The 12751-nt window shown below is 36.7% G+C and overlaps 1 protein-coding gene across 2 annotated transcripts in view; it reads right to left on the reverse strand.

Moving 5' to 3' along the window:
* TTC6 (tetratricopeptide repeat domain 6) overlaps positions 1 to 12751 on the reverse strand; it is a 204452-nt gene that overhangs the window by 114572 nt on the left and 77129 nt on the right. For both annotated transcript variants that reach the window (XM_086709888.1, XM_086709887.1), the window contains exon 6: positions 7751 to 7945. In XM_086709888.1, the coding sequence (XP_086566014.1) occupies positions 7751 to 7945 (195 nt within the window). The remainder of the gene's footprint in view (positions 1 to 7750; positions 7946 to 12751) is intronic.

A 12751-nucleotide genomic window follows, 5' to 3' on the forward strand; every position in this document is an offset into this window, starting at 1 on the left:
GAAGACAATGCAAGAAATGGGGAATAGTGGGGGAAAGTCAGTTCCAGATACCCACGGTGGAAAGTAACATACAGCAGAAGATAAAACACAATATTCCAAATGTAGTATGACAGACCACAGGTGGTGGTGCACTAGAAGTAGTATCAGAAAGTTCTGGCAAGGGATGATGGTTCATTCTAGTAGGGAGAAACCAGTAATGGGGAAAACAAAACCAGGCAGTATTCAGTGCAAGCTACAAGTAAATAAGTAATTAATATCAGGGAAGTCTACCATATTTATCAAGGTCCCAGCCCTGGCCTAGTACTCAGAAACAAGACTTCAGTTCTTAAGAGGGAACAAGCACTATAAGAACTTCCACCCCAATAGAAGCAGAAGCCCTGCTTCCAATACTGGGTCACAATGGATCAAATAACAAAACACAACGGTAAATAAAATCTCTCAAGTTTTATTTGAGATCTCAAATAAAAATTTTATTTGCATATCTCAAATTATTCGACTAAAGCTCCTCAGATTCTTCCTAGCTTACATCAAAATTGGTTCTGAAAACAAGATGAGAACAAGTATTCAGAATGAAGCATGAAAAGAAAAAAACGAGACGGTCTTCACAAGTTCACAAAACAGTGGAATATAATGGAAACCACATTTAGAATCAGAGATCTAGGTCTGAATCTTAGCTTTTACCAGCCCTATACACATGGACTAGTCACTTACACCTACTTTGAACTACATTTTCTTCACTTGGGAAGAAAATACAAAATTTCCCATTTTCATATTCAAATATCAGCAAAATATTTAGAAGATTCAGATAAAATCTTTAAAATGCAAGTGCACTTTATATAGTTGATTTGTCAACTATAGGTAGTAGAGATAGTAAGTCAAAATAATTACCCATGTGCCTGTATTTCAGTTTTAAAGTAAAAATCTTCAAAGGAATATAAACTACGAAAACAACACCCTTAATGTCATTTTTGTAAAATGTATATGTAAGTGCATGCACAGAAAAAAAGGCCTAGAATAATATTTTTAAATTTTTTTATGTTTATTTATTTTTAAGAGAGAGAGACAGTGCAAGTGGGGGGAAGGGCAGAGAGACCCAGGGAGACACAGAATCCAAAGCAGGCTCCAGGCTCTGAACGGTCAGCACAGAGCCCAACACAGGGCTTGAACTCATGAACCATGAGATCATGACCTGAGCCGAAGTCGGATCCTTAACTGACTAGGGGAGCCACCCAGGCGCCCCTAGAATAATCTTTACCATATAGAATAAACACTGGAAAAGGTCTGCTTCTGGTATAATAGTCTTAACAATCACAGAGAAAATGTGTAAAGGCAAAATTCTCATAACCTAATCCACCCCACCCCCAACACCTTTCAGGATTCTGAATGACTAAATTAGTAATATAAACCTGCATCTTCTGGTGCTCCTACTTAAGATCTAAACATAGTATTCTAGGGACACCTGGGTGGTTCAGTCAGTTAAGCATCCAATTCATGATCTCACAGTCATGGAATTCAGCATGGAACACAGAGCCTGCCTGGGATTTCTCTCTCTCTCTCTCTCTCTTTCTCTCTCTCTCTCTTTCTCTCTCTCTCTCTCTCTCTCTCTCTCTCTCTCTCTCTCTTTCTTTCTGCCCCTTCCCTGCTTGGGCTCATGCAAGCACTCTTTCTCTCTCAAAATAAATAAATAAATCTTTAAAAACTTTTAAACTCTATCTTTTTTTTAAAAAAGCAATCCATTCCCAAACATGTTCTAGTGACATTATTTAAGGCAAAACTTAAAGTCCTATAGGCATCCAGGAGGAGTAGAGAAGAAACAGATTACTTGCAAATAAAATAAAAACAGGCTGCTTTCAGATTTTTATTTCATAACATCAGATATCAGATGATACAAACAATAAATACATAGATAAATGTCAGCAAATATGACAGATTATAGGAAACAGCAAAGAACTAAAACAAGAGAGAATACAAAGATGACAAAAATAATACCCAGTATAACTGATAATGGCAATAAATGCATATGGGGTGATCCAACCTGTTAGAAGAAAAAAATTGATTGGCTTAAAAAATATTTTAGTCTATGCAATCTACAAGCAGCGCAACTACTAAAGATTAAAAATAAAAGGGCAAACATACACCATATAAATAAAGCAAAAAATAGGACAAAGTGTAGTTTTACTTTTTATGGAATTAGTGTACAATCTATAATGAAAACAAAAGGACTACAGTTAACAATTTCTTGAATTTTCTTCCACACATACACAAAAATGTGTATATAATCACATATCTCTTTATTTACTTCTATCTCCTTTCAGTGCACAGAGCACTACCTCGTTCTTAGTCATGATTGCCATGCATCCCATCACTGGATGCACCATAAAAAAATATTCTATTGATAAGCACCTAAGTTATTTCCAGTTTTTAGTTATTATAAGGACAATGAACATCCTTCTGCATGTATTTTAGTAAATTGCAGTCATCAGCATATAGATGACATTTAAAGCCACGGTTTTGGATAAGATCACTTTGGTAAGTATGGGAGAAAAGAGGTGCCAGTATAAGTTTGGGCACCCCAATGTTGTGAAATCAAAATATAAGGAGACACCAGCAAAGGAGACTTGAGAAGGTATAGCCAGGGAGACAGAAAGAGAACCAGAAAAGAGTATAGTCCCAAAGGTCAAGAAATTAAAGGGTTTTAAGGAAGAGTTAATGCAACTGTGCCAAATGCTACTAAAAAGTCAAAATAAGGACTGTGATATCTTACAGCAAATCTGATCATGTCCTTCTTCCTCAAAAAACTCTATCAATGGCTTCCCAATACACTGTGAATAAGAATCTCTCCCCCAAAGCCTCATATACATGCCCTCACACACCTACAGAGAATCTGTAAAATCCTACATGATCTGATTCATGCCTTCACTCAACCTCCACTGCATCACTGCTCCTCCCGTTCTCCAATGCTGGACTTCTTTCCAATTCTTAGATGAGTTCCAACTGTCCACAGCTGACTCTCAAACTTCATTATGCCTTCAAATCATCTGCTTTTTTAACAAGTTCCCAAGTGATGTTGATTCACTCTCAGGTTGCAATTTAAGTATCAATTCCTCAAACCTCCCAAGATGATCAGGAAATCTTCCAGTTTCCACAGCACCCTGCACTTCTGCATATTAATTATCCCATTCACGATAAGTAATTTACCACCTTTCTTCTTTGCCAATCTCCATATTCCCTGAGGGCAGGGATTATTTCTCTTGTTAGCAGATGCTTCCCTAGGGCCTAACTCTATGCCTGCCACACAGTAGGTACACAAAAAATATATGCTGATTGATTTAAGTGATTAGTCAGATCCATATTTCTTGACATGGAAAGATAATTAAACACAGTTAAAAAAAATCAGGTCACAAAACGTACACAGCATTATCCCAGTTTTGTTCTATCTTACTTATTTTCATACAGAAAAGTCTGGAATCATGTATTTAAGAATGTAAATAGTATTATCCCTGGATAGCAAGATTTTGAATAATTGTAGGGTTTTTTGCATTTTCTTGCATATTTTTCACATTTACTAAAGTATTGTGTTTTTATTGTTATTTTATAACAATAATAAATAAGAGGAATTATTTTGTTTAATTATTTTGAAATTAAACATTAAATTCTGACACTTAATCTTTGGTTTTCCAATTATTGCAGCTGCCACTATTTTAACATATGGAGCTAACAGTCTGTCCACATTTTTTCAAAATGCGATTAAGAATTTCTTTTGTAACATGAAGCCAAGTGGAGAGTTAGGTCTGGGATCTATAGCCTAAGCACTGCTTCCCACCAGGAAGCTGGCTGTAAGACGAACCTGACTTGAGAAGGTCAGCCAATGTTTGTAAGACAGCATTTTTTGCCAGCTCTCTCTTTATTGATGCTGGATCAACAAAATACACAAGCAATTTTACATAGACAAGTCAGTAAAATAGGACATAAGTCCATAAATAGACTCAATAACACATTGGAATTTAAGGTATGAGAAGCTGCCATTTCAAAATAGTGAGGAAAGAGGATTTATTGACAATAATGATATTATGCAATTGACTAGTCACTTGGTGGGGGGAGGAATAATGCTTATTCTTCTCATCAAGTTAATTACAGATGGATCAAAGTAAGCTATAAAATGATAGAAGAAAATATGAGAAAATACATTTAAGTGTAAGTGTAGAAAAGCCATTTCTAAGAATGAAACCAAGACTAGAACGCATAGAGAATGACTGCTAGTTTTTACTACATAAAAATTAAAACTTCTGGAGAGCATAAAACACCATAACAAAGGTAGAAAGCAAACAACAAAGTAAAAGAAAATGTCTACTATATATAACAAATAATTAAAATCTTTAATATAAAAAGATCACTTATAAATCAATAAGAGATGAATGATGACCCAACAGAATATGAATTGATAATTCTCAAAAGGAGAATAACCAAAAGACATCACCATCATTTAAAGTGAAAAAATATATAGTAATAAAAAGATAGGTTTCCTCATCAGATTAGGAAAAAAATGAAGCAGATTGACAATTAGTTATTTGATAAGGGTAAAAGGAAATGGACATGATAAATTGTTGGTAGAGTGTAAGTCTGAATAATTTTTCTGGAAAGAAGTCTAGCAATATGCATCAAAAATTTTAGAGCAAGGGGAGTCTGGGTGGCTCAGTTGGTTAAGCATCTGACCAGCTCAGGTCATGATCTGGTGGTTCATGAGTTCGAGCCCCGCGTCGGGCTCTGTGCTGACAGTGCAGAGCCTGCTTGGGATCCTGTCTTGCTCTCTCTCTCTCTCTCTCTCTCTCTGCCCCTCACCCACTTGTGCAGGGTCTGTCTCTCTCCCCCAAAAATAAACATTAAAAAAAATTTTTAAAGCAAAAAGTTTAATAATTCCACACTTGAAATCTTCTTACATTGCAGCTTGGTTAAGTTAGTGAATAATATGAAAATATTTAAATGTTCACACACAACCCTGAGTGAAAAATCAGTCTATAGAATGTCATACATGGTTTAAACACATGCACATACAGGAGATGTTAGACGGCTATTCACCAAACTGTTAACTTAATCTAAGTGTTTAAACACTTTTAATGATTTACCTTATTTTAAAACACCAAATCTAAAATTCCATGCTAAGAATTCTAACAAAACAACTATAAACTTCTCTTTAAAATACAGAAACTTTAAAAGCAAAATTATAATTCATATGAAACATTTTTATAGTTCTCAACAAAATTGCTGTTTAGCAAAATAAACATAAGTTTGAGCAATATGTTGCTATTTTAAATAAACTTAAGTATGTACCTATCTAGTCCATTAAAATATCCTTGGTGTTTGCCACAAGTAACAATTACTATATGGAGAATTGGGAAAGCATTGAAATTATATAACCACAAATACTGTTAGGCTTCATAGTTAACTGTTCATCTCACAGAAAAAGCAAAAGCCACCAAATGAAAGGGTATTCATTTTGTGTTTACAATTACCTTTCTTGAGAACACTTATTAGTGCAGAAAAAATTATACATTTCTCTGAACTTGTAAGCTCAGCAGACAGATATATTTTGAAAAGGTTAAGCTATGTTTAGCAAGGTAATCCTCAAGAGATGGATGCCAGAGAATTAAATATTCAGTGCTTAAATTAACTTCTTATTTGGTACTTAGGAACAAATTGCCAAGAATTATCATCCTCAAATAGAACATTTATTGACTCTCTTGGAGAAAGCAAGATCTACTTGAAGAAAAAAAAATTTTTAGAATTCGAAAGATACCAGTATTTTTAACACTTTACATGACTACTAGAAGCTGTGACACCTCAAAATGATGCTTAGCTACAGTGCTAATGGAAATGACTCAAAACAGTGGGTTCATGACTACTAGATTATGGTTATACCTTTATTTTCCACTTTCAGCTTTAGGCTTTCCAAAGACTACACTGCAGAACTGTTATTTTCTACCAGAGAAACTGGAACCGTTTGGAAATTTCCAAAGTTTTTCACATATAATTTGTTTCAAAAATTTCAAAACACTTACCTGATAAAACTAAAAGACAGGTGTTTAAGATTTTGAGTAGCGAATAAATCTTTGAAAAACATTTTTGCCTAACTAGAAAATAAACATGAGAATGGCCCTCTTTTAGGAATTCAAATTGAATTTCATTGTGATTACTGAACACAGGGAAACCAGATGTTTATTTATTTTTAAAAGAGAGAGAGCATGAGCAGGGGAGGGGCAGAGAGAGAGGGAGACAGAGAATTTAAACCAGGCTCTGTGCTGTCAGCTTAAAACCAGACATGGGGCTTGAACTCACAAACCATGAGATCATGACCTGAGCAGAAGTCGGATGCTCAATGACTGAGCCACCCATGTGCCCTCAGATGATTTTAAAGCTTGAAAGAATGCAGTAAAAGTATTAACAATTATCACTAAAAGTCAAGTTTGAGGAAATGAGCTCAGAATACACCATGAAAAGAGTTGAGAAGTTACTAATAATTCTGTGATAGTCTGTGTAATTAAAAATGGTCTTTTAAAATATTCTCACAGATCTAAAATACTTAAAATATAATACTTAAAATGCCTCTATTTAAATTTAACTTAATATTTAATGTTTTGAATATTCTTAAACATGCAGTAGGTGATTTTTCAGGATTCCTACCAGCTCTTATGAAAGGCAAGAGACAACAAATATGCATTCTCAATGGGCAGGTGATACCAATCCCAAAGGGGTGAATGTTGGTGCCTGGGGAGGGAGATGATGAAAGCTTACTCTTTTTATGTATATGGCATGTGCGTATGTGCACACGCGCGCGCGCACACACACACACACACACACACACACACACACACACACATGACCATGAGGTGCACAGTATATCCAGGGTATTAAAATGTAATGGGGAAAGGCAATTGGGAGAGAAAAAGTGAAAAAGCCTTCCTTAAATGGTTGATCATAAAAAATTTTGAGAAAAACTAAGTTAGACACATCTGGATTTTTATCATTATCTAGAGATAAGATCTTTGGCAAGCAAACGGATATTATGGAGCCTAAGCTTCTTCAATAATAAAATGGAAATGATGACTGCTTACAGTTGAAGATTTAAAAAGGAAAGATGCAAAGTACATCACACAGTACTAGGAATGTGGTTTCTGCTAAACACATGTGAGCTTCCTTCCCTTTTCTCCTCTCTTTTGAGGATGCTATAAATTACATCCTATCCGCAAAAGAATACTCAGATGCCAAAGGAAAATGAGACACACAGAGAAATGGAAGAAACTCCAGAGGCAATGACTTTTGAACATAATCCCTGGACTCAAGTATTCCCAATGATGGTGTGAAATCTAAAAGACTGACTTTGAATCCAAATCTATGATTTTCTTAACTGTGTAAGCCTGGAAGAGTTGCTTGATTTTTATGAACCTCAATTTTCACATCTGTACTCCACAGAGTTGTTATGAAGAACAAATAATATAAGGTATGTGACACTCTTTGGTAACTAGATGCCACTAAACTAAAGCTACCTTATCATGGGCCACGGTTCATGTTAATAATAGTAGGAAATGAAGACACTATCCTAGACTGTGTATGTGCTGGGAAGGAATGGAAAAGGACAAAACCTGCTCCTCTCTAGTGTCTAAAAACAGAATTGTGTCATCAAAATCTAAACCTCAAACGTAGAATTTGACAGTTTAAATCTACTTTAAAAGAAAATTACCAGTGGAACTCTTACCTGTCTCTGCACTCTTCATCTGTAGTGTGATCATCTAAGAAAGAGGTTCCCAATATCCCAAGCAAAGTACTGTGACCTTTCTTGTCAGCTGTATGGTACACTCGAGAAGCCAAGTGTAAGTTGACAGGCAGCTCCTGGGCTGGGACAGTGGTGCACAGATCATGGAGGGTAGAAGAGGGGTAGTCTTGAGGAATTCTGCAGCAAAAAAAAGAAAGGGGGCTTCTTTGATCATTTTGTGATCTTTTGATATAAAATACATTGACATAGACAGTTTAGGCTCTAAAAAGGGTGTCTAAATGTATAAGATTTAAAACTATAATAATGATTTATAATGAATTTAATATCACAATTGGGGACCCGATCTTCAAAGTTATATACCCAACTTTCTGCTGAAGATCTCAACCTATAGGACTTACAGATATCTCAGAAACATGTTTAAAAGCAAACTCATTACCATCCCACCCAAATGCCTTCTCTCCCGATTTCTGTAACTCCTTTGGTGACACCATATCCAGCCATCATGCATTACTTCTTTGCTACTCTGCTCAAATGCTAATGTCCCTGAAGAGGTAGAACAATGTAGTACATTACCCATTAAATAGCATCAATAAACCCAAGTTTATGCAGCATCCTCCTTTCCACTATGCTAGAACTTGCCTCTCTCCTGCCTTTCCAAGGTAGAGAAGAAGGCATGAGGATCTTTCTTAATTTCCATTGTCACTTGCCACCCAATGAACAAACACTAATTAAGCAAGAACCACTACTACTCTATGCTAGGTGATTTACACACATTCTCTCCAACTCCCACAATGAACTTATATGGGAGGTATTATTATCCTTATATTAGAGCAGGCTTATTTTGGAGAGCTCATAAAATTAATGAGTAACTGCTAGGATCTAAACACAACGCTGCAGACTATAAGACAACTTTTTTCCTATTACTGCCTGTTAATGACCCCTGAGGTAGATGTAGCCCCTATCCAGTTCTACTCCATTCCCACACCCCTACTAAAATTATACTTTTTTTTTTATTTTTTTAACGTTTATTTATTTTTGAGACAGAGACAGAGCATGAACGGGGGAGGGCCAGAGAGAGAGGGAGACACAGAATCTGAAACAGGCTCCAGGCTCTGAGCAGTCAGCACAGAGCCCGACGCGGGGCTCGAACTCACATACCGCGAGATCGTGACCTGAGCCGAAGTCGGACGCTTAACCGACTGAGCCACCCAGGCGCCCCTAAAATTATACTCTTACATTAACTAAATGATGACCTTTTCATCAAATCAAACCAAATGAACTTTAGATCATGTTCTCTATGATCTACAAGACACGGCTGACAATATCGATGACTCTTCCTGAAATGGCTCTTTGTGAGATTTTTAAAACCTGTGTTATCCCAGCTTTCCATCTACCTCCAAAATTCATCATAATTTGATTTAGTCATTCAATTTTCTTTCTCCATCTTCAAAACTGGGTATAGCTTCCAAGGTTGAACTCCTCTTTGAATATTGGAAAAGTAAGCTTCAGTGTTTCAACTATTTCCTCTTGTGCCAAGACCTCCCAAATTTCACCTCTGGTATCACTCTCTTACCTAGATTCCTCATCCTTAAGATACAAAAGATTGAGCCATCTTTGAGTCCTCTTCCCTTCACCTGCACATCCTATGAAAGACTGAGCTTCTCTGCTTCCCAGGGCTGCTGCTTCTCCCTCTTCACTTCCAACACACTCCTGTCAAGGTCCTCATCACCTCAGCCTGCATTAGCAAGGGTCTGCCAGTTGGATTGAGTACCACATCCTCTGTCTCTTCCTCTCTTCAATTCCTCCTGCAAAATTCTGCCACATTGGTCTCTAAATACTCCTTTGCCCAGCACAATGGCTCTCTGTTGCTTGCTGCATTCATCTAATTTCCTCTCTAAGTTTCAAGGCTCTTAGCATGTGGCCCTACTTCTAACACAGTAGTTAGAGTCAGACTGCCTCTGCTCAAATCCTGTTTAAAATTATTACTAGGTCAGGGGTGCCTGGGTAGCTCATTCAGTTAAGCATCTGACTTCAGCTCAAGTCATGATTTCATGATTCATGAGTTTGAGCCCTGCACAGGGCTTGCTGCTGTCAGCACAGAGCCTGCTTTGGATCTTCTGTCCCACTCTCTCTCTGCCTCTCCCCTACTGCCTCTCTCTCTCTCTCTCAAAATAAATAAATAAACTTAAAAAAATAAAATAATCACTAGGTCATACGCAAGTCAATTTATTTATATTTTGGCAAATAGGAAATAACATTAGCACATCCTGGATAAAGTTACTTTAAGGAAGAAAGGAATTGAGAACAAACTGATGGCTACCAGAGGATAGGGGGTGGGGGATGGGCAAAATGGGTGAAGGGTAGTGAGAGATATGGCTTCCAGTTATGGAATGAGTAAGTCACGGGAATAAATGGCACAGCACAGGGAATATAGTCAAGAGTACTGTAATAGCGTTGTGTGGTGACAGATGGTAGCTATACTTGTAAACATAGTATAACATATAGAATTGTTGAATCACTATGTTATATACCTGAAACTAATGTAACATTCTTTGTCGACCATACTTCAATAATAAGGACTGAATGCATTTAAAACAGTATCTCTCAGGGGCGCCTGGGTGGCTCGGTCAGTTGAGCCTCTCACTCTTGGTTTTGGCTGGGGTCATGATCTCGGCGGTTTGTGAATTCAAGCATGGCCCACATCGGGCTCTGTGTTGACAGCACAAAGCCTGCTAGAGAGTCTCTCTCTGCCCCTCCCCCGCTCATGCTGTCTCTCTCTCAAAATAAATAAATTAATTAATTAATTAATTAATTAAATAAAATAAAATAAAACAGTGTCTCTCACATGGCAGATATTAGCTATTATATCAGTCTCCAGGACAATTCACAGGGCCAACAATATCTGTCAGTTCCTTCAGTTGTGGATCAAATGCTGCCTATCTTGTCTGTGCTTACACATCCTTCGAACAAGGCCTCCAAGACAAACTTCTCTGCAAAATTTACTGTTTTTTTTTTAAATATCTCTTTTCATACATTGCCTTCTTCTTGTGCCACCCCTTCTGACCCTTTGTCTAATGGGTTGATGCCAATCTGTCCATCAACTGCTCCATGTGTTCTAGACGGTAGCATACATAGTATGAAGAAGAAAGACTTTAGGGTTGGCTGGGCCTGGATCAGAATCTCAGTTCTAACACTTGCAAGCTATAGCACTGGTCTCCCCGGAGGTCTTCTGTAAGATAAAAATTAACACCCCTAACTAATGCCTTTGTAAAATCGATAATAAGAAGTCCTGGCCTGTGGAACTCTCAAGAAATGCTTGTTTTATTTTTATTGCTGTTGTTATTAATTTGAACTGGACAGCACCTAACCCATTGCTAGGCACAATATGGACATTACTGAATCACTAATAGAGAACAGTTTATATCATTTCCAAAATAGCATAGGGCTCAACAAAAACAGGACATAAAACGTACACGTTCGAATAGGACAAAGCTGCAGGAGCAGGGGGGTGAAGAGAGGTAAAACCAAAGCATTTGGAAATGCCTGAGACAAAGAGACCTAACTGGAGAAGTGAACATGGGTGTCCAGAAAGCCAGGGATCCTGAGAAAGGATTGGGGGGAAAAAAAGGAGGGGAAAAAAAGGTGAGCTCTGATGTCAAGCTCATCCACATCATCGTTCTGTCTGGAACAGGTCCTGGCTAGTGGAATGTACTTGAGATTACATTACCAACTTTTTTTTTTCCTTAAAAAGCATCACAACCAATCTGAATTCCTATGTTCCATCATACTCTAATAACAGATTTGTAAGTGAATCTCCCTAGGTTATTGAGCTAAATAACATCACGTTCCAAGAGATGGATGAATTCCCAAGAAAACAATTTAATGTGGGGGATAGTCACAGGTGAGAAAAGTTATGTAAAAAAAAGGTCTAAATAAAAAGGAGCAGCGAATAAAGGATTTTCAGAAACATTTTTCCAAAATTCCCTTTCATTATATAAATTTCTTAACTATCAGGTTTTCATTCCTCTGCATCTTATTATTTCTCTCCAATGGAAATTTCTCATTTCAATTTTAATGAATTAACACAGTACTATATATTTCAAAAAGATCTACAAATATTTTTGGCATGTTCAAGAAAGGCTGTATGTTTTTATAGCACACTCTCCTTAAACAGGACTATTTGTCATTCTTTGAAACACTAAGACATAAAAAAGAAAAGACTCTGACTCTGTGTGTGGCCACACTACTTTGCTTAATGCACTAAATGCAAGGTTTTTTAGGGAAAAAAATCAAGAAGTTTCTGCTTCATTGATAATCTGACAGTAACTATTTATTGAAGGTAAAATACTTGTTGTCTGCTGTCACTATTTGTTTTAATACATAATCTTGCTAACTAAATGAGCTTAAAGCAATGCAGATAAGCAATGGCATGTACAGGGTCACTTAAATGCCAATTTGACTCTTTCATAAACTTTGGAATTCTTTTCCCATGAGTCTACTCTCAGCTACTAAATTGTGAGTAATATCCATTTACAGAGTTTAGGCTGGCCATAAAAAGGTTGTCTTCCATGTCCAGCACACCTTTCAATGCCCTAAGCAACAACAAAAGCTAATAATTAAAGCTTCTTTGAGCCCTAATAAAGAGTTGAATGAAGAAGAGTCTAGAATAAACCAACCCATAAAAGCCTAGTGGTAAAATAAGGAAAAAATCAGTTTCAGCAAGGTGATTGGCAAAAGATAAGCCCATAAATCTAACTTGCATTTACACATTATTCAAAATTGTGGTTGTATCCCTGTGTATTAAGAATTTCCATTAAAAATGGGGGGGGGGAATAAAACATGATATAATGGTAGAGAAAAATAAGGTCATCTAAATTACCAAATTGGCCTATAAACATTGTATGTTGGGTTAAATTTTATTTCATTTTGCCATAACAAAATTAACCAATATAATAAGCAGTTAATACAAATTATGCATTACCG

The sequence above is a fragment of the Puma concolor genome, chromosome B3 (genome assembly GCF_028749965.1).
Source record: "Puma concolor isolate L17-30 chromosome B3, mPumCon1.1.hap2, whole genome shotgun sequence".
NCBI classification, from domain to species: Eukaryota; Metazoa; Chordata; class Mammalia; order Carnivora; family Felidae; genus Puma; species Puma concolor.